This window comes from Oncorhynchus mykiss, chromosome 16 (assembly GCF_013265735.2).
Source record: "Oncorhynchus mykiss isolate Arlee chromosome 16, USDA_OmykA_1.1, whole genome shotgun sequence".
Taxonomy (NCBI): Eukaryota; Metazoa; Chordata; class Actinopteri; order Salmoniformes; family Salmonidae; genus Oncorhynchus; species Oncorhynchus mykiss.
In genome coordinates this window covers 66,360,785-66,385,435 of record NC_048580.1, presented here as the reverse complement: position 1 = coordinate 66,385,435, position 24,651 = coordinate 66,360,785, and the positions used below count along the sequence as shown (strand labels likewise).

The 24,651-nt window shown below is 48.9% G+C and overlaps 1 protein-coding gene across 2 annotated transcripts in view; it reads left to right on the top strand.

Moving 5' to 3' along the window:
- Positions 1-3,433, top strand: part of si:dkey-32e6.6 (extracellular matrix protein 2) — a 39,062-nt gene extending 35,629 nt beyond the window's left edge. For both annotated transcript variants that reach the window (XM_036947571.1, XM_036947572.1), the window contains exon 10: positions 2,964-3,433. In XM_036947571.1, the coding sequence (XP_036803466.1) occupies positions 2,964-3,138 (175 nt within the window). In that variant the 3' untranslated portion in view covers positions 3,139-3,433. The remainder of the gene's footprint in view (positions 1-2,963) is intronic.
- The last annotated feature ends 21,218 nt before the right edge of the window (positions 3,434-24,651 follow it).

Here is a 24,651-nt window from a genome sequence, read left to right as displayed (position 1 = left end):
AAACTTCAGACGGGCCTGGACATGTACTGGCTTAAGCAGGAGGACACGTCTCGCACTGCAGGATTTGAGTCCCTGGCGGCGTAGTATGTTACTGATGGTAGGCTTTGTTACTTTGGTCCCAGCTCTCTGCAGGTCATTCACTAGGTCCCCCCGTGTGGTTCTGGGATTTTTGCTCACCGTTCTTGTGATCATTTTGACCCCACGGGGTGAGATCTTACGTGGAGCCCCAGATCGAGGGAGATTATCAGTGGTCTTGTATGTCTTCCATTTCCTAATAATTGCTCCCACAGTTGATTTCTTCAAACCAAGCTGCTTACCTATTGCAGATTCAGTCTTCCCAGCCTGGTGCAGGTCTACAATTTTGTTTCTGGTGTCCTTTGACAGCTCTTTGGTCTTGGCCATAGTGGAGTTTGGAGTGTGACTGTTTGAGGTTGTGGACAGGTGTCTTTTATACTGATAACAAGTTAAAACAGGTGCCATTAATACAGGTAATGAGTGGAGGACAGAGGAGCCTCTTAAAGAAGGAGTTACAGGTCTGTGAGATCCAGAAATCTTGCTTGTTTGTAGGTGACCAAATACTTATTTTACACCATAATTTGCAAATAAATTCATTAAAAATCCTACAATGTGATTTTCTGGATTTTTTTTCTCATTTTGTCTGTCATAGTTGAAGTGTACCTATGATGAAAATTACAGGCCTCTCTCATCTTTTTAAGTGGGAGAACTTGCACAATTGGTGGCTGACTAAATACTTTTTTCCCCCACTGTATGCTCTCGTTGGCTGGCCCTCGCTTCAAATTCGTCGCCAAACCAACTGGCTCCAGGTAATTTATAAGTCTTTGCTAAGTAAAGCCCCGCCTTATCTCAGCTCACTGGTCACCATAGCAGCACCCACCCGTAGCACCAGCAGGTATATTTCACTGGTCACCATTTCCTACTTTGGCTGCCTTTCCTTCCAGTTCTCTGCTACCAATGACTGCAAAAAAATCACTGAAGCTGGAGACTCAAATCTCCCTCACAAACCTTAAGCATCAGTTGTCAGAGCAGCTCACAGATCATTGCACCTGCACATAGCCCATCTGTAAATAGCCCATCCAACTACTTCATTACCATATTGTTATTTTTTCCTCCTTTGCAGCCCTGAACCTCTACTTGCACATTCATCTTCTGCACATCTATCACTCCAGTGTTTAATTGCTATATTGTAATTACTTTGCCACTGCGGCCTATTTATTGCTTTACCTCTCCCTAATCTTACCTCATTTGCACACACTGTATATAGATTTTTTTCTATTGTGTTATTGACTGTACACTTGTTTATTCCATGTGTAACTTTGTGTTGTTGTTTGTGTCACACTGCTTTGCTTTATCTTGGCCAGGTCACAGTTGTAATTGAGAACTTGTTCTCAACTGGCCTACCTGGATAAATGAAGGTGAAATAAAAAAAAATATTGGGTTGAGGTCGGGTGATTGTGGAGGCCAGGTCATCTGATGCAGCACTCCATCCCTCTCCTTTTTGGTCAAATAGCCATTATATAGCTTGGAGGTGTGTTGGGTCATTGTCCTGTTGAAAAACAAATGACAGTCCCACAAAGCACAAACCAGATGGGATGGTGTATCGCTGCAGAATGCTGTGGTAACCATGCTGGTTAAGTGTGCCTTAAATTCTGAATAAATCACGATAGTGTCACCAGCAAAGCACTATCACACCTCTTCCTCCATGCTTCACGGTGAGAACTACACATGCAGAGATCATCTATTCACCTATTCTGCGTCTCACAAAGACACGGCAGTTGGTACTCAAATTTGTACTCATCAGACCAGATTTCCTCCCGTCGTGTTTCTTGGCCCAAGCAAGTCTCCTCTTCTTATTGGTGTCTTTTAGTAGTGCTTACTTTGCAGCAATTCGACCATGAAGGCCTGATTCACACAGTCTCCTCTGAACAGTTGATGTTGAGATGTGTCTGTTACTTGAACTCTGTGAAGCATTTATTTGGGCTGCAATTTCTGAGGCTGGTAACTAACGAACTTATCCTCTGCAGCAGAGGTAACTCTGTGTCTTCCTTTCCTGTGGCGGTCCTCATGAGAGCCAGTTTCATTGTAGTGCTTGATGGTTTTTGCGACTGCACTTGAAGAAACTTTAAAAGTTCTTGAAATTTTACGTATTGACTGACCTTCATGTCTTAAGTTATGATGGTCTGTTGTTTCTCTTTGCTTATTTGAGCTGTTCTTGCCATAATATGGACTTGGTCTTTTACCAAATAGGGCTATACTCTGTATACCACTCCTACATTGTCACAACTGATTGGCTCAAATGCATTAAAGACACAAATGAACTTTTAACAAGGTACACCTGTTAATTGAAATGCATTCCAGGTGAAGCTCATGAAGCTGGTTGAGAGAATGCCAAGAGTGTGCAAAGCTGTCATCAAGGCAAAGGGTGACTACTTTGAAGAACCTCAAATATAAAATATATTTTGATTTGTTCAAAACACTTTTTTGGTTACTACATGATTCCATGTGTCAATTCATAGTTTTGATGTCTTCACTGTGTATTCAAAGTAGTACAAATATATAAATGAGTAGGTGTGTCCAAATTATTGACTGGTACTGTATAAATGTAAAATCAGGTTTGAGTATATTAAGACCATGATGGCTTTAGCTATTACCACAATAAATCAAAGGAAAACCTCAGACTGAAGCGACCACAGCGTCAGGATCAGTTGAGTTCGTCTGGCACTGCCCTCTCCCTGAGGCTATGTAAGAACCAATCACAGAGCCCAGTATTGGTGAGTGAACTCACGTTGCCGTCCTGTTAGAGCACAGAACTAATCTCAGGCTAATTATCCAATCAGAATGATTGTTTTGGCAGGGTGCCCAGAGGGGCCGTCAGACAAGGACAGACACGTATTCACAAGAGTAGACATTAAATAACGTTTTTACACTGTGTGTGTTGCTCGCAGGTCTGTGGCGGTGGGGTCGGTGTGTCACTCTCGTGTGGCGGTGCGTTCGGCCCTGGCCTCTCTCCACCTGGAGAACAACCTTATAGAGGAAGACATCCCCTCCACTACCTTCAGCTGTATTCAAGACCCTAGTAGTGTGGTCACACAGCCCCAGGAACACATACACGAGGTGTAGACCAGCTTCTCCATGTATAGATGTTCCACTGAACCATCATTAAACCTCCCTATTTCCCCACCTCCATTTCTTCACCAATCAGCTGTTTTGCAAGGAGGAATGGGAAAAAATGTCAGTCTCTCGATGTGCAAAACTGATAGAGACATACCTCAAGCGACTTACAGCAGTAATCGCAGCAAAAGGTGGCGCTACAAAGTATTAACTTAAGGGGGCTGAATAATTTTGCACGCCCAATTTTTCAGTTTTTGATTTGTTAAAAAAGTTTGAAATATCCAATAAATGTCGTTCCACTTCATGATTGTGTCCCACTTGTTGTTGATTCTTCACAAAAAAATACAGTTTTATATCTTTATGTTTGAAGCCTGAAATGTGGCAAAAGGTCGCAAAGTTCAAGGGGGCCGAATACTTTCGCAAGGCACCGTAAACATCTCCTGCAGCATCTGACGCGTCCTGTCATGTGAAAACATAGAAGGTCAGGTCAGCCTGGGTGGCAGGGTTAGGGTTGGGGAGGGAGTCTTTCTCTGTGTGTCTGAGCTGACAGGGATGGCATCATTTCTCTGTGGCATGTGGTGGATGGGAGTGTGTTTGTGTTGGAGGAAGGGCGGAAGACAGTTTATGTGTGTGTACCTTTGTGTCTGTGTGTATGCGTGCATGTGTGTTTGTGCACGTCAGAGAGAGGGTTAGAGGCAGGGAGTGTGTGAGCAGGATTCATTATTTGTGTTTGCAGCTGGAGAGAAAGAGGGAAAAGGGGAAAGAGAGAGACATGAACATAGAAAGACAAGAAAGAGGGAGCTGTTCAGACTAGCTGCCCTGTTGAGAGAATACAAATACACTGTATTGGAGGGCAGAGGAGTAGAGCAGGGCAGAGGAGGAGAGGGCTGAGGAGGAGGAGAGGTGGGCAGAGGAGGAGAGGAGGGCAGAGGAGGAGGAGAGGTGGGCAGAGGAGGAGAGGAGGAGAGGAGGGCAGAGGATGAAAAGAGGGCAGAAGATGAGGAGGTCAGAGGATGAAAGGAGGAGAGGGCAGAGGAGAGGAGGAGAAGAGGGCAGAAGAGAGGAGGAGAAAAGGGCAGAAGAGGAGAGGTCAGAGGAGGAGAGGAGGAAACGAGGGCAGAAGAGGAGAGGAGGTCAGAGGAGGAGAGGAGGGCAGAGGAGAGGAGGAGAAGAGGGCAGAAGTGGAGAGGAGGGCAGATGAGGAGAGGAGGGCAGAGGAGGAGGAGGGCAGAGGAGGAGAGGAGGGTAGAAGAGAGGAGGAGAGCAAGGCAGAGGAGGGCCGAGGAGAGGAGTAGAGGAGGGCAGGAGCGGAGGACAGGAGGAGGAGAGGAGGGCACAGGAGAGGAGGGCAGAGGAGGAGAGGAGGGCAGAGGAGAGGAGGATAAGGAGGAGAGGAGGGCAGAGGAGAGGAGGCAGAGGAGAGGGGGCAGAGGAGAGCGAAAATAGGAGGGAAGAGAGGAGATGTGTTCTGAGCTCAGAACTGGAGCAGTATTCTCTCACAGAGAGTTAAGTGGGCAGTAAAGGAGAGTGAGAAGGGAGGAGAGAGACAGAGGGAGTTGGACAGCTGGAGTGGGTTCTGAGCTGCTCTCCTATTTGGGAACTGAAGCCGCAGGAGCCCTGGTGTCCTGCCAACCTTATTGACAAAGTGACTTTACGAATCTCAATGTTCTTTCGGTTGTTCTCCCTCCCCCCTCTCTCTCTCTCTGTTACATGTATTCAACAGTTATAAAAAAGTTCACAATGACCCATTCTTCTGCCTGTGCTCCCCAGTTGTAGGACATCCTAGCTGAGCGGTGTGTGTTTTCGTGCATGTGTGAGTGTGTGCATAAATGATTTAATTTACATAACAAATGATCAGAATCCACATATACTGTTGTGGCCATGAAATAAATGTACATTGCTTTACATGATCCTGAGTGGCGCAGCGGTCTAAGCACTGCATCTCAGTGCAAGATGCGTCACGACAGTCCCTGGTTCAAATCCAGGCTGTGTCACATCCGGTTGTGATTGGAAATCCCATAGGGCGGAGCACAGCGCCGTCCGGGTTTGGCCGGGGTAGGCCGTCATTGTAAATAAGAATTTGTTCTTAACTGTCTTGCCTAGTTATATAAAGGTTAAATTAAAAAATACAGGCGGTGCAATTGCTCTGGCAAAGTTGAGGCATTGCGTTTCATAAGCAGTTCTCTGTCAGGGTTTAAATGAAGAACAGAAGGACCTCCACGGACACTACTGCTACATACACACCACCCTTACCAGAGAGAGAGGAGGTAGAGAGGAGGTGAGTATAGAAAGGGAGAGGGGTGAGGTAAGTATAGTATGTGGGAGAGAGAGGGGTGGAAAGTGAGTATAGTATGTGAGAGGGGAGAGGCAGGGAGAAAGAGAGAGGAGGTGAGAATAGTATGTGAAAGGGAGAGGGAGGAGAGGTGAGTACAGTATGTGAAAGGGAGAGGGAGAGAGGTGAGTACAGTATGTGAAAGGGAGAGGGAGAGAGGTGAGTACACTATGTGAAAGGGAGAGGGAGAGAGGTGAGTACACTATGTGAAAGGGAGAGGGAGAGAGAGGTGAGTACAGTATGTGAAAGAGAGGGAGAGAGGTGAGTACAGTATGTGAAAGGAAGGGAGAGAGGTGAGTACAGTATGTGAAAGAGAGGGAGAGAGGTGAGTACAGTATGTGAAAGAGAGGGAGAGAGGTGAGTACAGTATGTGAAAGGGAGGGAGAGAGGTGAGTACAGTATGTGAAAGAGAGGGAGAGAGGTGAGTACAGTATGTGAAAGGGAGAGGGAGAGAGGTGAGTACAGTATGTGAAAGGGAGGGAGAGAGGTGAGTACAGTATGTGAAAGGGAGGGAGAGAGGTGAGTACACTATGTGAAATGGAGGGAGAGAGGTGAGTACACTATGTGAAAGGGAGAGGGAGAGAGGTGAGTACAGTATGTGAAAGGGAGAGGGAGGAGAGGTGAGTACAGTATGTGAAAGGGAGGGAGAGAGAGAGAGAGGTGAGTACAGTATGTGAAAGGGAGGGAGAGAGGTGAGTACACTATGTGAAATGGAGGGAGAGAGGTGAGTACACTATGTGAAAGGGAGAGGGAGAGAGGTGAGTACAGTATGTGAAAGGGAGAGGGAAGAGAGGTGAGTACAGTATGTGAAAGGGAGGGAGAGAGAGAGAGAGGTGAGTACAGTATGTGAAAGGGAGAGGGAGAGAGGTGAGTACAGTATGTGAAAGGGAGAGGGAGAGAGGTGAGTACAGTATGTGAAAGGGAGGGAGAGAGAGAGAGAGGTGAGTACAGTATGTGAAAGGGAGGGAGAGAGGTGAGTACACTATGTGAAAGGGAGGGAGAGAGAGAGAGAGGTGAGTACAGTATGTGAAAGGGAGAGGGAGAGAGGTGAGTACACTATGTGAAAGGGAGGGAGAGAGAGGTGAGTACAGTATGTGAAAGAGAGGGAGAGAGGTGAGTACAGTATGTGAAAGGGAGGGAGAGAGGTGAGTACAGTATGTGAAAGGGAGGGAGAGAGGTGAGTACAGTATGTGAAAGGGAGGGAGAGAGGTGAGTACAGTATGTGAAAGGGAGGGAGAGAGGTGAGTACAGTATGTGAAAGGGAGGGAGAGAGAGGTGAGTACAGTATGTGAAAGGGAGGGAGAGAGAGGTGAGTACAGTATGTGAAAGGGAGGGAGAGAGGTGAGTACACTATGTGAAAGGGAGGGAGAGAGAGGTGAGTACAGTATGTGAAAGGGAGGGAGAGAGGTGAGTACAGTATGTGAAAGGGAGGGAGAGAGGTGAGTACAGTATGTGAAAGGGAGGGAGAGAGAGGTGAGTACAGTATGTGAAAGGGAGGGAGAGAGGTGAGTACAGTATGTGAAAGGGAGGGAGAGAGGTGAGTACACTATGTGAAAGGGAGGGAGAGAGAGGTGAGTACAGTATGTGAAAGGGAGGGAGAGAGGTGAGTACACTATGTGAAAGGGAGGGAGAGAGGTGAGTACAGTATGTGAAAGGGAGGGAGAGAGGTGAGTACAGTATGTGAAAGGGAGGGAGAGAGGTGAGTACAGTATGTGAAAGGGAGGGAGAGAGGTGAGTACAGTATGTGAAAGGGAGGGAGAGAGGTGAGTACACTATGTGAAAGGGAGGGAGAGAGGTGAGTACAGTATGTGAAAGGGAGGGAGAGAGGTGAGTACAGTATGTGAAAGGGAGGGAGAGAGGTGAGTACAGTATGTGAAAGGGAGAGGGAGAGAGGTGAGTACAGTATGTGAAAGGGAGGGAGAGAGGTGAGTACACTATGTGAAATGGAGGGAGAGAGGTGAGTACAGTATGTGAAAGGGAGGGAGAGAGGTGAGTACACTATGTGAAAGGGAGAGAGGGAGAGAGGTGAGTACAGTATGTGAAAGGGAGGGAGAGAGGGAGAGAGGTGAGTACAGTATGTGAAAGGGAGGGAGAGAGGTGAGTACACTATGTGAAAGGGAGGGAGAGAGGTGAGTACAGTATGAGAAAGGGAGGGAGAGAGGGAGAGAGGTGAGTACAGTATGTGAAAGGGAGGGAGAGAGGTGAGTACACTATGTGAAAGGGAGGGAGAGAGGTGAGTACAGTATGTGAAAGGGAGGGAGAGAGGTGAGTACAGTGTGTGAAAGGGAGGGAGAGAGGTGAGTACAGTATGTGAAAGGGAGGGAGAGAGGTGAGTACAGTATGTGAAAGGGAGGGAGAGAGGTGAGTACACTATGTGAAAGGGAGGGAGAGAGGTGAGTACACTATGTGAAAGGGAGGGAGAGAGGTGAGTACAGTATGTGAAAGGGAGAGAGGGAGAGGTGAGTACACTATGTGAAAGGGAGGGAGAGAGGTGAGTACAGTATGTGAAAGGGAGGGAGAGAGGTGAGTACACTATGTGAAAGAGAGGGAGAGAGTTGAGTACAGTATGTGAAAGGGAGAGAGGTGAGTACACTATGTGAAAGGGAGAGGTGGGAGAGGTGAGTACACTATGTGAAAGGGAGAGAGGGAGAGAGGTGAGTACAGTATGTGAAAGGGAGAGAGGTGAGTACACTATGTGAAAGGGAGAGAGGGAGAGAGGTGAGTACAGTATGTGAAAGGGAGAGAGAGAGAGAGGTGAGTACAGTATGTGAAAGGGAGAGGGAGGAGAGGTGAGTACACTATGTGAAAGGGAGGGAGAGAGAGAGAGAGGTGAGTACAGTATGTGAAAGGGAGGGAGAGAGGTGAGTACAGTATGTGAAAGGGAGGGAGAGAGGTGAGTACAGTATGTGAAAGAGAGGGAGAGAGGTGAGTACAGTATGTGAAATGGAGGGAGAGAGGTGAGTACAGTATGTGAAAGGGAGAGGGAGAGAGGTGAGTACACTATGTGAAAGGGAGAGGGAGAGAGGTGAGTACAGTATGTGAAAGGGAGAGGGAGGAGAGGTGAGTACACTATGTGAAAGGGAGGGAGAGAGAGAGAGGTGAGTACAGTATGTTAAAGGGAGGGAGAGAGGTGAGTACAGTATGTGAAAGGGAGAGAGAGAGAGAGGTGAGTACAGTATGTGAAAGGGAGGGAGAGAGAGAGAGGTGAGTACAGTATGTGAAAGGGAGAGGGAGAGAGGTGAGTACACTATGTGAAAGGGAGGGAGAGAGAGGTGAGTACAGTATGTGAAAGAGAGGGAGAGAGGTGAGTACAGTATGTGAAAGGGAGGGAGAGAGGTGAGTACAGTATGTGAAAGAGAGGGAGAGAGGTGAGTACAGTGTGTGAAAGGGAGGGAGAGAGGTGAGTACAGTATGTGAAAGGGAGGGAGAGAGGTGAGTACAGTATGTGAAAGGGAGGGAGAGAGGTGAGTACAGTATGTGAAAGGGAGGGAGAGAGGTGAGTACAGTATGTGAAAGGGAGGGAGAGAGAGGTGAGTACAGTATGTGAAAGGGAGGGAGAGAGAGGTGAGTACAGTATGTGAAAGGGAGGGAGAGAGAGGTGAGTACAGTATGTGAAAGGGAGGGAGAGAGAGGTGAGTACAGTATGTGAAAGGGAGAGGGAGAGAGGTGAGTACAGTATGTGAAAGGGAGGGAGAGAGGTGAGTACACTATGTGAAATGGAGGGAGAGAGGTGAGTACAGTATGTGAAAGGGAGGGAGAGAGGTGAGTACACTATGTGAAAGGGAGAGAGGGAGAGAGGTGAGTACAGTATGTGAAAGGGAGGGAGAGAGGGAGAGAGGTGAGTACAGTATGTGAAAGGGAGGGAGAGAGGTGAGTACACTATGTGAAAGGGAGGGAGAGAGGTGAGTACAGTATGAGAAAGGGAGGGAGAGAGGGAGAGAGGTGAGTACAGTATGTGAAAGGGAGGGAGAGAGGTGAGTACACTATGTGAAAGGGAGGGAGAGAGGTGAGTACAGTATGTGAAAGGGAGGGAGAGAGGTGAGTACAGTGTGTGAAAGGGAGGGAGAGAGGTGAGTACAGTATGTGAAAGGGAGGGAGAGAGGTGAGTACAGTGTGTGAAAGGGAGGGAGAGAGGTGAGTACAGTATGTGAAAGGGAGAGAGAGAGGGAGAGAGGTGAGTACAGTATGTGAAAGGGAGGGAGAGAGGTGAGTACACTATGTGAAAGGGAGAGAGGGAGAGAGGTGAGTACAGTATGTGAAAGGGAGAGAGAGAGAGAGGTGAGTACAGTATGTGAAAGGGAGAGGGAGGAGAGGTGAGTACACTATGTGAAAGGGAGGGAGAGAGAGAGAGAGGTGAGTACAGTATGTGAAAGGGAGGGAGAGAGGTGAGTACAGTATGTGAAAGGGAGGGAGAGAGGTGAGTACAGTATGTGAAAGAGAGGGAGAGAGGTGAGTACAGTATGTGAAATGGAGGGAGAGAGGTGAGTACAGTATGTGAAAGGGAGAGGGAGAGAGGTGAGTACACTATGTGAAAGGGAGAGGGAGAGAGGTGAGTACAGTATGTGAAAGGGAGAGGGAGGAGAGGTGAGTACACTATGTGAAAGGGAGGGAGAGAGAGAGAGAGGTGAGTACAGTATGTTAAAGGGAGGGAGAGAGGTGAGTACAGTATGTGAAAGGGAGAGAGAGAGAGAGGTGAGTACAGTATGTGAAAGGGAGGGAGAGAGAGAGAGGTGAGTACAGTATGTGAAAGGGAGAGGGAGAGAGGTGAGTACACTATGTGAAAGGGAGGGAGAGAGAGGTGAGTACAGTATGTGAAAGAGAGGGAGAGAGGTGAGTACAGTATGTGAAAGGGAGGGAGAGAGGTGAGTACAGTATGTGAAAGAGAGGGAGAGAGGTGAGTACAGTGTGTGAAAGGGAGGGAGAGAGGTGAGTACAGTATGTGAAAGGGAGGGAGAGAGGTGAGTACAGTATGTGAAAGGGAGGGAGAGAGGTGAGTACAGTATGTGAAAGGGAGGGAGAGAGGTGAGTACAGTATGTGAAAGGGAGGGAGAGAGAGGTGAGTACAGTATGTGAAAGGGAGGGAGAGAGAGGTGAGTACAGTATGTGAAAGGGAGGGAGAGAGAGGTGAGTACAGTATGTGAAAGGGAGGGAGAGAGAGGTGAGTACAGTATGTGAAAGGGAGAGGGAGAGAGGTGAGTACAGTATGTGAAAGGGAGGGAGAGAGGTGAGTACACTATGTGAAATGGAGGGAGAGAGGTGAGTACAGTATGTGAAAGGGAGGGAGAGAGGTGAGTACACTATGTGAAAGGGAGAGAGGGAGAGAGGTGAGTACAGTATGTGAAAGGGAGGGAGAGAGGGAGAGAGGTGAGTACAGTATGTGAAAGGGAGGGAGAGAGGTGAGTACACTATGTGAAAGGGAGGGAGAGAGGTGAGTACAGTATGAGAAAGGGAGGGAGAGAGGGAGAGAGGTGAGTACAGTATGTGAAAGGGAGGGAGAGAGGTGAGTACACTATGTGAAAGGGAGGGAGAGAGGTGAGTACAGTATGTGAAAGGGAGGGAGAGAGGTGAGTACAGTGTGTGAAAGGGAGGGAGAGAGGTGAGTACAGTATGTGAAAGGGAGGGAGAGAGGTGAGTACAGTGTGTGAAAGGGAGGGAGAGAGGTGAGTACAGTATGTGAAAGGGAGAGAGAGAGGGAGAGAGGTGAGTACAGTATGTGAAAGGGAGGGAGAGAGGTGAGTACACTATGTGAAAGGGAGGGAGAGAGGTGAGTACAGTATGTGAAAGGGAGGGAGAGAGGTGAGTACAGTGTGTGAAAGGGAGGGAGAGAGGTGAGTACAGTATGTGAAAGGGAGGGAGAGAGGTGAGTACACTATGTGAAAGGGAGGGAGAGAGGTGAGTACACTATGTGAAAGGGAGGGAGAGAGGTGAGTACAGTATGTGAAAGGGAGAGAGGGAGAGGTGAGTACACTATGTGAAAGGGAGGGAGAGAGTTGAGTACAGTATGTGAAAGGGAGAGAGGTGAGTACACGATGTGAAAGGGAGAGGTGGGAGAGGTGAGTACACTATGTGAAAGGGAGAGAGGGAGAGAGGTGAGTACAGTATGTGAAAGGGAGAGAGGTGAGTACACTATGTGAAAGGGAGAGAGGGAGAGAGGTGAGTACAGTATGTGAAAGGGAGGGAGAGAGAGAGGTGAGTACAGTATGTGAAAGGGAGGGAGAGAGGTGAGTACACTATGTGAAAGGGAGGGAGAGAGAGGTGAGTACAGTATGTGAAAGGGAGGGAGAGAGGTGAGTACAGTATGTGAAAGAGAGGGAGAGAGGTGAGTACAGTATGTGAAAGGGAGGGAGAGAGGTGAGTACAGTATGTGAAAGGGAGGGAGGGAGAGGTGAGTACAGTATGTGAAAGGGAGGGAGAGAGGTAAGTACACTATGTGAAATGGAGGGAGAGAGGTGAGTACAGTATGTGAAAGGGAGAGGGAGAGAGGTGAGTACACTATGTGAAAGGGAGAGAGGGAGAGAGGTGAGTACACTATGTGAAAGGGAGGGAGAGAGAGGTGAGTACAGTATGTGAAAGGGAGGGAGAGAGGTAAGTACACTATGTGAAATGGAGGGAGAGAGGTGAGTACAGTATGTGAAAGGGAGAGGGAGAGAGGTGAGTACACTATGTGAAAGGGAGAGAGGGAGAGAGGTGAGTACAGTATGTGAAAGGGAGGGAGAGAGTTGAGTACACTATGTGAAAGGGAGGGAGAGAGGTGAGTACAGTATGTGAAAGGGAGAGAGGGAGAGAGGTGAGTACAGTATGTGAAAGGGAGGGAGAGAGGTGAGTACAGTATGTGAAAGAGAGGGAGAGAGGTGAGTACAGTATGTGAAAGGGAGAGAGGGAGAGGTGAGTACACTATGTGAAAGGGAGGGAGAGAGTTGAGTACAGTATGTGAAAGGGAGAGAGGTGAGTACACTATGTGAAAGGGAGAGGTGGGAGAGGTGAGTACACTATGTGAAAGGGAGAGAGGGAGAGAGGTGAGTACAGTATGTGAAAGGGAGAGAGGTGAGTACACTATGTGAAAGGGAGAGAGGGAGAGAGGTGAGTACAGTATGTGAAAGGGAGGGAGAGAGAGAGGTGAGTACAGTATGTGAAAGGGAGGGAGAGAGGTGAGTACACTATGTGAAAGGGAGGGAGAGAGAGGTGAGTACAGTATGTGAAAGGGAGGGAGAGAGGTGAGTACAGTATGTGAAAGAGAGGGAGAGAGGTGAGTACAGTATGTGAAAGGGAGGGAGAGAGGTGAGTACAGTATGTGAAAGGGAGGGAGGGAGAGGTGAGTACAGTATGTGAAAGGGAGGGAGAGAGGTAAGTACACTATGTGAAATGGAGGGAGAGAGGTGAGTACAGTATGTGAAAGGGAGAGGGAGAGAGGTGAGTACACTATGTGAAAGGGAGAGAGGGAGAGAGGTGAGTACACTATGTGAAAGGGAGGGAGAGAGAGGTGAGTACAGTATGTGAAAGGGAGGGAGAGAGGTAAGTACACTATGTGAAATGGAGGGAGAGAGGTGAGTACAGTATGTGAAAGGGAGAGGGAGAGAGGTGAGTACACTATGTGAAAGGGAGAGAGGGAGAGAGGTGAGTACAGTATGTGAAAGGGAGGGAGAGAGTTGAGTACACTATGTGAAAGGGAGGGAGAGAGGTGAGTACAGTATGTGAAAGGGAGAGAGGGAGAGAGGTGAGTACAGTATGTGAAAGGGAGGGAGAGAGGTGAGTACACTATGTGAAAGGGAGGGAGAGAGGTGAGTACAGTATGTGAAAGGGAGGGAGAGAGGTGAGTACACTATGTGAAATGGAGGGAGAGAGGTGAGTACAGTATGTGAAAGGGAGGGAGAGAGGTGAGTACAGTATGTGAAAGAGAGGGAGAGAGGTGAGTACAGTATGTGAAATGGAGGGAGAGAGGTGAGTACAGTATGTGAAAGGGAGAGGGAGAGAGGTGAGTACACTATGTGAAAGGGAGAGGGAGAGAGGTGAGTACAGTATGTGAAAGGGAGAGGGAGGAGAGGTGAGTACACTATGTGAAAGGGAGGGAGAGAGAGAGAGGTGAGTACAGTATGTTAAAGGGAGGGAGAGAGGTGAGTACAGTATGTGAAAGGGAGAGAGAGAGAGAGGTGAGTACAGTATGTGAAAGGGAGGGAGAGAGAGAGAGGTGAGTACAGTATGTGAAAGGGAGAGGGAGAGAGGTGAGTACACTATGTGAAAGGGAGGGAGAGAGAGGTGAGTACAGTATGTGAAAGAGAGGGAGAGAGGTGAGTACAGTATGTGAAAGGGAGGGAGAGAGGTGAGTACAGTATGTGAAAGAGAGGGAGAGAGGTGAGTACAGTGTGTGAAAGGGAGGGAGAGAGGTGAGTACAGTATGTGAAAGGGAGGGAGAGAGGTGAGTACAGTATGTGAAAGGGAGGGAGAGAGGTGAGTACAGTATGTGAAAGGGAGGGAGAGAGGTGAGTACAGTATGTGAAAGGGAGGGAGAGAGAGGTGAGTACAGTATGTGAAAGGGAGGGAGAGAGAGGTGAGTACAGTATGTGAAAGGGAGGGAGAGAGAGGTGAGTACAGTATGTGAAAGGGAGGGAGAGAGAGGTGAGTACAGTATGTGAAAGGGAGAGGGAGAGAGGTGAGTACAGTATGTGAAAGGGAGGGAGAGAGGTGAGTACACTATGTGAAATGGAGGGAGAGAGGTGAGTACAGTATGTGAAAGGGAGGGAGAGAGGTGAGTACACTATGTGAAAGGGAGAGAGGGAGAGAGGTGAGTACAGTATGTGAAAGGGAGGGAGAGAGGGAGAGAGGTGAGTACAGTATGTGAAAGGGAGGGAGAGAGGTGAGTACACTATGTGAAAGGGAGGGAGAGAGGTGAGTACAGTATGAGAAAGGGAGGGAGAGAGGGAGAGAGGTGAGTACAGTATGTGAAAGGGAGGGAGAGAGGTGAGTACACTATGTGAAAGGGAGGGAGAGAGGTGAGTACAGTATGTGAAAGGGAGGGAGAGAGGTGAGTACAGTGTGTGAAAGGGAGGGAGAGAGGTGAGTACAGTATGTGAAAGGGAGGGAGAGAGGTGAGTACAGTGTGTGAAAGGGAGGGAGAGAGGTGAGTACAGTATGTGAAAGGGAGAGAGAGAGGGAGAGAGGTGAGTACAGTATGTGAAAGGGAGGGAGAGAGGTGAGTACACTATGTGAAAGGGAGAGAGGGAGAGAGGTGAGTACAGTATGTGAAAGGGAGAGAGAGAGAGAGGTGAGTACAGTATGTGAAAGGGAGAGGGAGGAGAGGTGAGTACACTATGTGAAAGGGAGGGAGAGAGAGAGAGAGGTGAGTACAGTATGTGAAAGGGAGGGAGAGAGGTGAGTACAGTATGTGAAAGGGAGGGAGAGAGGTGAGTACAGTATGTGAAAGAGAGGGAGAGAGGTGAGTACAGTATGTGAAATGGAGGGAGAGAGGTGAGTACAGTATGTGAAAGGGAGAGGGAGAGAGGTGAGTACACTATGTGAAAGGGAGAGGGAGAGAGGTGAGTACAGTATGTGAAAGGGAGAGGGAGGAGAGGTGAGTACACTATGTGAAAGGGAGGGAGAGAGAGAGAGAGGTGAGTACAGTATGTTAAAGGGAGGGAGAGAGGTGAGTACAGTATGTGAAAGGGAGAGAGAGAGAGAGGTGAGTACAGTATGTGAAAGGGAGGGAGAGAGAGAGAGGTGAGTACAGTATGTGAAAGGGAGAGGGAGAGAGGTGAGTACACTATGTGAAAGGGAGGGAGAGAGAGGTGAGTACAGTATGTGAAAGAGAGGGAGAGAGGTGAGTACAGTATGTGAAAGGGAGGGAGAGAGGTGAGTACAGTATGTGAAAGAGAGGGAGAGAGGTGAGTACAGTGTGTGAAAGGGAGGGAGAGAGGTGAGTACAGTATGTGAAAGGGAGGGAGAGAGGTGAGTACAGTATGTGAAAGGGAGGGAGAGAGGTGAGTACAGTATGTGAAAGGGAGGGAGAGAGGTGAGTACAGTATGTGAAAGGGAGGGAGAGAGAGGTGAGTACAGTATGTGAAAGGGAGGGAGAGAGAGGTGAGTACAGTATGTGAAAGGGAGGGAGAGAGAGGTGAGTACAGTATGTGAAAGGGAGGGAGAGAGAGGTGAGTACAGTATGTGAAAGGGAGAGGGAGAGAGGTGAGTACAGTATGTGAAAGGGAGGGAGAGAGGTGAGTACACTATGTGAAATGGAGGGAGAGAGGTGAGTACAGTATGTGAAAGGGAGGGAGAGAGGTGAGTACACTATGTGAAAGGGAGAGAGGGAGAGAGGTGAGTACAGTATGTGAAAGGGAGGGAGAGAGGGAGAGAGGTGAGTACAGTATGTGAAAGGGAGGGAGAGAGGTGAGTACACTATGTGAAAGGGAGGGAGAGAGGTGAGTACAGTATGAGAAAGGGAGGGAGAGAGGGAGAGAGGTGAGTACAGTATGTGAAAGGGAGGGAGAGAGGTGAGTACACTATGTGAAAGGGAGGGAGAGAGGTGAGTACAGTATGTGAAAGGGAGGGAGAGAGGTGAGTACAGTGTGTGAAAGGGAGGGAGAGAGGTGAGTACAGTATGTGAAAGGGAGGGAGAGAGGTGAGTACAGTGTGTGAAAGGGAGGGAGAGAGGTGAGTACAGTATGTGAAAGGGAGAGAGAGAGGGAGAGAGGTGAGTACAGTATGTGAAAGGGAGGGAGAGAGGTGAGTACACTATGTGAAAGGGAGGGAGAGAGGTGAGTACAGTATGTGAAAGGGAGGGAGAGAGGTGAGTACAGTGTGTGAAAGGGAGGGAGAGAGGTGAGTACAGTATGTGAAAGGGAGGGAGAGAGGTGAGTACACTATGTGAAAGGGAGGGAGAGAGGTGAGTACACTATGTGAAAGGGAGGGAGAGAGGTGAGTACAGTATGTGAAAGGGAGAGAGGGAGAGGTGAGTACACTATGTGAAAGGGAGGGAGAGAGTTGAGTACAGTATGTGAAAGGGAGAGAGGTGAGTACACTATGTGAAAGGGAGAGGTGGGAGAGGTGAGTACACTATGTGAAAGGGAGAGAGGGAGAGAGGTGAGTACAGTATGTGAAAGGGAGAGAGGTGAGTACACTATGTGAAAGGGAGAGAGGGAGAGAGGTGAGTACAGTATGTGAAAGGGAGGGAGAGAGAGAGGTGAGTACAGTATGTGAAAGGGAGGGAGAGAGGTGAGTACACTATGTGAAAGGGAGGGAGAGAGAGGTGAGTACAGTATGTGAAAGGGAGGGAGAGAGGTGAGTACAGTATGTGAAAGAGAGGGAGAGAGGTGAGTACAGTATGTGAAAGGGAGGGAGAGAGGTGAGTACAGTATGTGAAAGGGAGGGAGGGAGAGGTGAGTACAGTATGTGAAAGGGAGGGAGAGAGGTAAGTACACTATGTGAAATGGAGGGAGAGAGGTGAGTACAGTATGTGAAAGGGAGAGGGAGAGAGGTGAGTACACTATGTGAAAGGGAGAGAGGGAGAGAGGTGAGTACACTATGTGAAAGGGAGGGAGAGAGAGGTGAGTACAGTATGTGAAAGGGAGGGAGAGAGGTAAGTACACTATGTGAAATGGAGGGAGAGAGGTGAGTACAGTATGTGAAAGGGAGAGGGAGAGAGGTGAGTACACTATGTGAAAGGGAGAGAGGGAGAGAGGTGAGTACAGTATGTGAAAGGGAGGGAGAGAGTTGAGTACACTATGTGAAAGGGAGGGAGAGAGGTGAGTACAGTATGTGAAAGGGAGAGAGGGAGAGAGGTGAGTACAGTATGTGAAAGGGAGGGAGAGAGGTGAGTACAGTATGTGAAAGAGAGGGAGAGAGGTGAGTACAGTATGTGAAAGGGAGAGAGGGAGAGGTGAGTACACTATGTGAAAGGGAGGGAGAGAGTTGAGTACAGTATGTGAAAGGGAGAGAGGTGAGTACACTATGTGAAAGGGAGAGGTGGGAGAGGTGAGTACACTATGTGAAAGGGAGAGAGGGAGAGAGGTGAGTACAGTATGTGAAAGGGAGAGAGGTGAGTACACTATGTGAAAGGGAGAGAGGGAGAGAGGTGAGTACAGTATGTGAAAGGGAGGGAGAGAGAGAGGTGAGTACAGTATGTGAAAGGGAGGGAGAGAGGTGAGTACACTATGTGAAAGGGAGGGAGAGAGAGGTGAGTACAGTATGTGAAAGGGAGGGAGAGAGGTGAGTACAGTATGTGAAAGAGAGGGAGAGAGGTGAGTACAGTATGTGAAAGGGAGGGAGAGAGGTGAGTACAGTATGTGAAAGGGAGGGAGGGAGAGGTGAGTACAGTATGTGAAAGGGAGGGAGAGAGGTAAGTACACTATGTGAAATGGAGGGAGAGAGGTGAGTACAGTATGTGAAAGGGAGAGGGAGAGAGGTGAGTACACTATGTGAAAGGGAGAGAGGGAGAGAGGTGAGTACACTATGTGAAAGGGAGGGAGAGAGAGGTGAGTACAGTATGTGAAAGGGAGGGAGAGAGGTAAGTACACTATGTGAAATGGAGGGAGAGAGGTGAGTACAGTATGTGAAAGGGAGAGGGAGAGAGGTGAGTACACTATGTGAAAGGGAGAGAGGGAGAGAGGTGAGTACAGTATGTGAAAGGGAGGGAGAGAGTTGAGTACACTATGTGAAAGGGAGGGAGAGAGGTGAGTACAGTATGTGAAAGGGAGAGAGGGAGAGAGGTGAGTACAGTATGTGAAAGGGAGGGAGAGAGGTGAGTACACTATGTGAAAGGGAGGGAGAGAGGTGAGTACAGTATGTGAAAGGGAGGGAGAGAGGTGAGTACACTATGTGAAAGGGAGGGAGAGAGGTGAGTACACTATGTGAAAGGGAGGGAGAGAGGTGAGTACACTATGTGAAAGGGAGGGAGAGAGGTGAGTACAGTATGTGAAAGGGAGAGAGGGAGAGGTGAGTACACTATGTGAAAGGGAGGGAGAGAGTTGAGTACAGTATGTGAAAGGGAGAGAGGTGAGTACACTATGTGAAAGGGAGAGGTGGGAGAGGTGAGTACACTATGTGAAAGGGAGAGAGGGAGAGAGGTGAGTACAGTATGTGAAAGGGAGAGAGGTGAGTACACTATGTGAAAGGGAGGGAGAGAGGTGAGTACAGTATGTGAAAGGGAGAGGGAGAGAGGTGAGTACACTATGTGAAAGGGAGGGAGAGAGAGGTGAGTACAGTGTGTGAAAGGGAGGGAGAGAGTTGAGTACAGTATGTGAAAGGGAGAGGGAGAGAGGTGAGTACAGTATGTGAAAGGGAGGGAGAGAGGTGAGTACAGTGTGTGAAAGGGAGGGAGAGAGGTGAGTACAGTATGTGAAAGGGAGGGAGAGAGAGGTGAGTACAGTGTGTGAAAGGGAGGGAGAGAGTTGAGTACAGTATGTGAAAGAGAGGGAGAGAGGTGAGTACAGTATGTGAAAGGGAGGGAGAGAGGTGAGTACAGTATGAGAAAGGGAGGGAGAGAGGTGAGTACACTATGTGAAAGGGAGGGAGGGAGAGAGGTGAGTACAGTATGTGAAAGGGAGGGAGAGAGGTGAGTACAGTATGAGAAAGGGAGGGAGAGAGGGAGAGAGGTGAGTACAGTATGTGAAAGGGAGGGAGAGAGGGAGAGAGGTGAGTACAGTATGTGAAAGGGAGGGAGAGAGGTGAGTACAGTATGTGAAAGAGAGGGAGAGAGGTGAGTACAGTATGTGAAAGAGAGGGAGAGAGGTGAGTACAGTATGTGAAAGGGAGGGAGAGAGGTGAGTACAGTATGAGAAAGGGAGGGAGAGAGGTGAGTACAGTATGAGAAAGGGAGAGAGGGAGAGAGGTGAGTACAGTATGAGAAAGGGAGAGAGGGAGAGAGGTGAGTACAGTATGAGAAAGGGAGAGAGGGAGAGAGGTGAGTACAGTATGAGAAAGGGAGAGAGGGAGAGAGGTGAGTACAGTATGAGAAAGGGAGAGAGGGAGAGAGGTGAGTACAGTATGTGAAAGGGAGGGAGAGAGGTGAGTACAGTATGTGAAAGGGAGAGAGGGAGAGAGGTGAGTACAGTATGAGAAAGGGAGAGAGGGAGAGAGGTGAGTACAGTATGAGAAAGGGAGAGAGGGAGAGAGGTGAGTACAGTATGAGAAAGGGAGAGAGGGAGAGAGGTGAGTACAGTATGAGAAAGGGAGAGAGGGAGAGAGGTGAGTACAGTATGTGAAAGGGAGGGAGAGAGGTGAGTACAGTATGTGAAAGGGAGGGAGGGAGAGGTGAGTACAGTATGTGAAAGGGAGGGAGAGAGGTGAGTACAGTATGTGAAAGGGAGGGAGAGAGTGGTGAGTACAGTATGTGAAAGGGAGGGAGAGAGGTGAGTACACTATGTGAAAGGGAGGGAGGGAGAGAGGTGAGTACAGTATGTGAAAGGGAGGGAGAGAGGTGAGTACAGTATGTGAAAGAGAGGGAGAGAGGTGAGTACAGTATGTGAAATGGAGGGAGAGAGGTGAGTACAGTATGTGAAAGGGAGAGAGGGAGAGAGGTGAGTACACTATGTGAAAGGGAGGGAGAGAGGTGAGTACAGTATGAGAAAGGGAGGGAGGGAGAGAGGTGAGTACAGTATGTGAAAGAGAGGGAGGGAGAGAGGTGAGTACAGTGTGTGAAAGGGAGGGAGAGAGGTGAGTACAGTATGTGAAAGGGAGGGAGAGAGGTGAGTACAGTGTGTGAAAGGGAGGGAGAGAGGTGAGTACAGTATGTGAAAGGGAGAGAGAGAGGGAGAGAGGTGAGTACAGTATGTGAAAGGGAGGGAGAGAGGTGAGTACACTATGTGAAAGGGAGGGAGAGAGGTGAGTACAGTATGTGAAAGGGAGGGAGAGAGGTGAGTACAGTGTGTGAAAGGGAGGGAGAGAGGTGAGTACAGTATGTGAAAGGGAGGGAGAGAGGTGAGTACACTATGTGAAAGGGAGGGAGAGAGGTGAGTACACTATGTGAAAGGGAGGGAGAGAGGTGAGTACAGTATGTGAAAGGGAGAGAGGGAGAGGTGAGTACACTATGTGAAAGGGAGGGAGAGAGTTGAGTACAGTATGTGAAAGGGAGAGAGGTGAGTACACTATGTGAAAGGGAGAGGTGGGAGAGGTGAGTACACTATGTGAAAGGGAGAGAGGGAGAGAGGTGAGTACAGTATGTGAAAGGGAGAGAGGTGAGTACACTATGTGAAAGGGAGAGAGGGAGAGAGGTGAGTACAGTATGTGAAAGGGAGGGAGAGAGAGAGGTGAGTACAGTATGTGAAAGGGAGGGAGAGAGGTGAGTACACTATGTGAAAGGGAGGGAGAGAGAGGTGAGTACAGTATGTGAAAGGGAGGGAGAGAGGTGAGTACAGTATGTGAAAGAGAGGGAGAGAGGTGAGTACAGTATGTGAAAGGGAGGGAGAGAGGTGAGTACAGTATGTGAAAGGGAGGGAGGGAGAGGTGAGTACAGTATGTGAAAGGGAGGGAGAGAGGTAAGTACACTATGTGAAATGGAGGGAGAGAGGTGAGTACAGTATGTGAAAGGGAGAGGGAGAGAGGTGAGTACACTATGTGAAAGGGAGAGAGGGAGAGAGGTGAGTACACTATGTGAAAGGGAGGGAGAGAGAGGTGAGTACAGTGTGTGAAAGGGAGGGAGAGAGGTAAGTACACTATGTGAAATGGAGGGAGAGAGGTGAGTACAGTATGTGAAAGGGAGAGGGAGAGAGGTGAGTACACTATGTGAAAGGGAGAGAGGGAGAGAGGTGAGTACAGTATGTGAAAGGGAGGGAGAGAGTTGAGTACACTATGTGAAAGGGAGGGAGAGAGGTGAGTACAGTATGTGAAAGGGAGAGAGGGAGAGAGGTGAGTACAGTATGTGAAAGGGAGGGAGAGAGGTGAGTACACTATGTGAAAGGGAGGGAGAGAGGTGAGTACAGTATGTGAAAGGGAGGGAGAGAGGTGAGTACACTATGTGAAAGGGAGGGAGAGAGGTGAGTACACTATGTGAAAGGGAGGGAGAGAGGTGAGTACACTATGTGAAAGGGAGGGAGAGAGGTGAGTACAGTATGTGAAAGGGAGAGAGGGAGAGGTGAGTACACTATGTGAAAGGGAGGGAGAGAGTTGAGTACAGTATGTGAAAGGGAGAGAGGTGAGTACACTATGTGAAAGGGAGAGGTGGGAGAGGTGAGTACACTATGTGAAAGGGAGAGAGGGAGAGAGGTGAGTACAGTATGTGAAAGGGAGAGAGGTGAGTACACTATGTGAAAGGGAGGGAGAGAGGTGAGTACAGTATGTGAAAGGGAGAGGGAGAGAGGTGAGTACACTATGTGAAAGGGAGGGAGAGAGAGGTGAGTACAGTGTGTGAAAGGGAGGGAGAGAGTTGAGTACAGTATGTGAAAGGGAGAGGGAGAGAGGTGAGTACAGTATGTGAAAGGGAGGGAGAGAGGTGAGTACAGTGTGTGAAAGGGAGGGAGAGAGGTGAGTACAGTATGTGAAAGGGAGGGAGAGAGAGGTGAGTACAGTGTGTGAAAGGGAGGGAGAGAGTTGAGTACAGTATGTGAAAGAGAGGGAGAGAGGTGAGTACAGTATGTGAAAGGGAGGGAGAGAGGTGAGTACAGTATGAGAAAGGGAGGGAGAGAGGTGAGTACACTATGTGAAAGGGAGGGAGGGAGAGAGGTGAGTACAGTATGTGAAAGGGAGGGAGAGAGGTGAGTACAGTATGAGAAAGGGAGGGAGAGAGGGAGAGAGGTGAGTACAGTATGTGAAAGGGAGGGAGAGAGGGAGAGAGGTGAGTACAGTATGTGAAAGGGAGGGAGAGAGGTGAGTACAGTATGTGAAAGAGAGGGAGAGAGGTGAGTACAGTATGTGAAAGAGAGGGAGAGAGGTGAGTACAGTATGTGAAAGGGAGGGAGAGAGGTGAGTACAGTATGTGAAAGGGAGGGAGAGAGGTGAGTACAGTATGAGAAAGGGAGAGAGGGAGAGAGGTGAGTACAGTATGAGAAAGGGAGAGAGGGAGAGAGGTGAGTACAGTATGAGAAAGGGAGAGAGGGAGAGAGGTGAGTACAGTATGAGAAAGGGAGAGAGGGAGAGAGGTGAGTACAGTATGAGAAAGGGAGAGAGGGAGAGAGGTGAGTACAGTATGTGAAAGGGAGGGAGAGAGGTGAGTACAGTATGTGAAAGGGAGAGAGGGAGAGAGGTGAGTACAGTATGAGAAAGGGAGAGAGGGAGAGAGGTGAGTACAGTATGAGAAAGGGAGAGAGGGAGAGAGGTGAGTACAGTATGAGAAAGGGAGAGAGGGAGAGAGGTGAGTACAGTATGAGAAAGGGAGAGAGGGAGAGAGGTGAGTACAGTATGAGAAAGGGAGAGAGGGAGAGAGGTGAGTACAGTATGTGAAAGGGAGGGAGAGAGGTGAGTACAGTATGTGAAAGGGAGGGAGGGAGAGGTGAGTACAGTATGTGAAAGGGAGGGAGAGAGGTGAGTACAGTATGTGAAAGGGAGGGAGAGAGAGGTGAGTACAGTATGTGAAAGGGAGGGAGAGAGGTGAGTACACTATGTGAAAGGGAGGGAGGGAGAGAGGTGAGTACAGTATGTGAAAGGGAGGGAGAGAGGTGAGTACAGTATGTGAAAGAGAGGGAGAGAGGTGAGTACACTATGTGAAAGGGAGGGAGAGAGGTGAGTACAGTATGAGAAAGGGAGGGAGGGAGAGAGGTGAGTACAGTATGTGAAAGAGAGGGAGAGAGGTGAGTACAGTATGTGAAAGAGAGGGAGAGAGGTGAGTACAGTATGTGAAAGGGAGAGAGGTGAGTACACTATGTGAAAGGGAGAGGGAGAGAGGTGAGTACAGTATGTGAAAGGGAGGGAGAGAGGTGAGTACACTATGTGAAAGGGAGGGAGAGAGGTGAGTACAGTATGTGAAAGGGAGGGAGAGAGGTGAGTACAGTATGTGAAAGGGAGGGAGGGAGAGGTGAGTACAGTATGTGAAAGGGAGGGAGAGAGGTGAGTACAGTATGTGAAAGGGAGGGAGAGAGAGGTGAGTACAGTATGTGAAAGGGAGGGAGAGAGGTGAGTACAGTATGTGAAAGGGAGGGAGAGAGGTGAGTACACTATGTGAAAGGGAGGGAGGGAGAGAGGTGAGTACAGTATGTGAAAGGGAGGGAGAGAGGTGAGTACAGTATGAGAAAGGGAGGGAGAGAGGGAGAGAGGTGAGTACAGTATGTGAAAGGGAGGGAGAGAGGGAGAGAGGTGAGTACAGTATGTGAAAGGGAGGGAGAGAGGTGAGTACAGTATGTGAAAGAGAGGGAGAGAGGTGAGTACAGTATGTGAAAGAGAGGGAGAGAGGTGAGTACAGTATGTGAAAGGGAGGGAGAGAGGTGAGTACAGTATGTGAAAGGGAGGGAGAGAGGTGAGTACAGTATGAGAAAGGGAGAGAGGGAGAGAGGTGAGTACAGTATGAGAAAGGGAGAGAGGGAGAGAGGTGAGTACAGTATGAGAAAGGGAGAGAGGGAGAGAGGTGAGTACAGTATGAGAAAGGGAGAGAGGGAGAGAGGTGAGTACAGTATGAGAAAGGGAGAGAGGGAGAGAGGTGAGTACAGTATGTGAAAGGGAGGGAGAGAGGTGAGTACAGTATGTGAAAGGGAGAGAGGGAGAGAGGTGAGTACAGTATGAGAAAGGGAGAGAGGGAGAGAGGTGAGTACAGTATGAGAAAGGGAGAGAGGGAGAGAGGTGAGTACAGTATGAGAAAGGGAGAGAGGGAGAGAGGTGAGTACAGTATGAGAAAGGGAGAGAGGGAGAGAGGTGAGTACAGTATGAGAAAGGGAGAGAGGGAGAGAGGTGAGTACAGTATGTGAAAGGGAGGGAGAGAGGTGAGTACAGTATGTGAAAGGGAGGGAGGGAGAGGTGAGTACAGTATGTGAAAGGGAGGGAGAGAGGTGAGTACAGTATGTGAAAGGGAGGGAGAGAGAGGTGAGTACAGTATGTGAAAGGGAGGGAGAGAGGTGAGTACACTATGTGAAAGGGAGGGAGGGAGAGAGGTGAGTACAGTATGTGAAAGGGAGGGAGAGAGGTGAGTACAGTATGTGAAAGAGAGGGAGAGAGGTGAGTACACTATGTGAAAGGGAGGGAGAGAGGTGAGTACAGTATGAGAAAGGGAGGGAGGGAGAGAGGTGAGTACAGTATGTGAAAGAGAGGGAGAGAGGTGAGTACAGTATGTGAAAGAGAGGGAG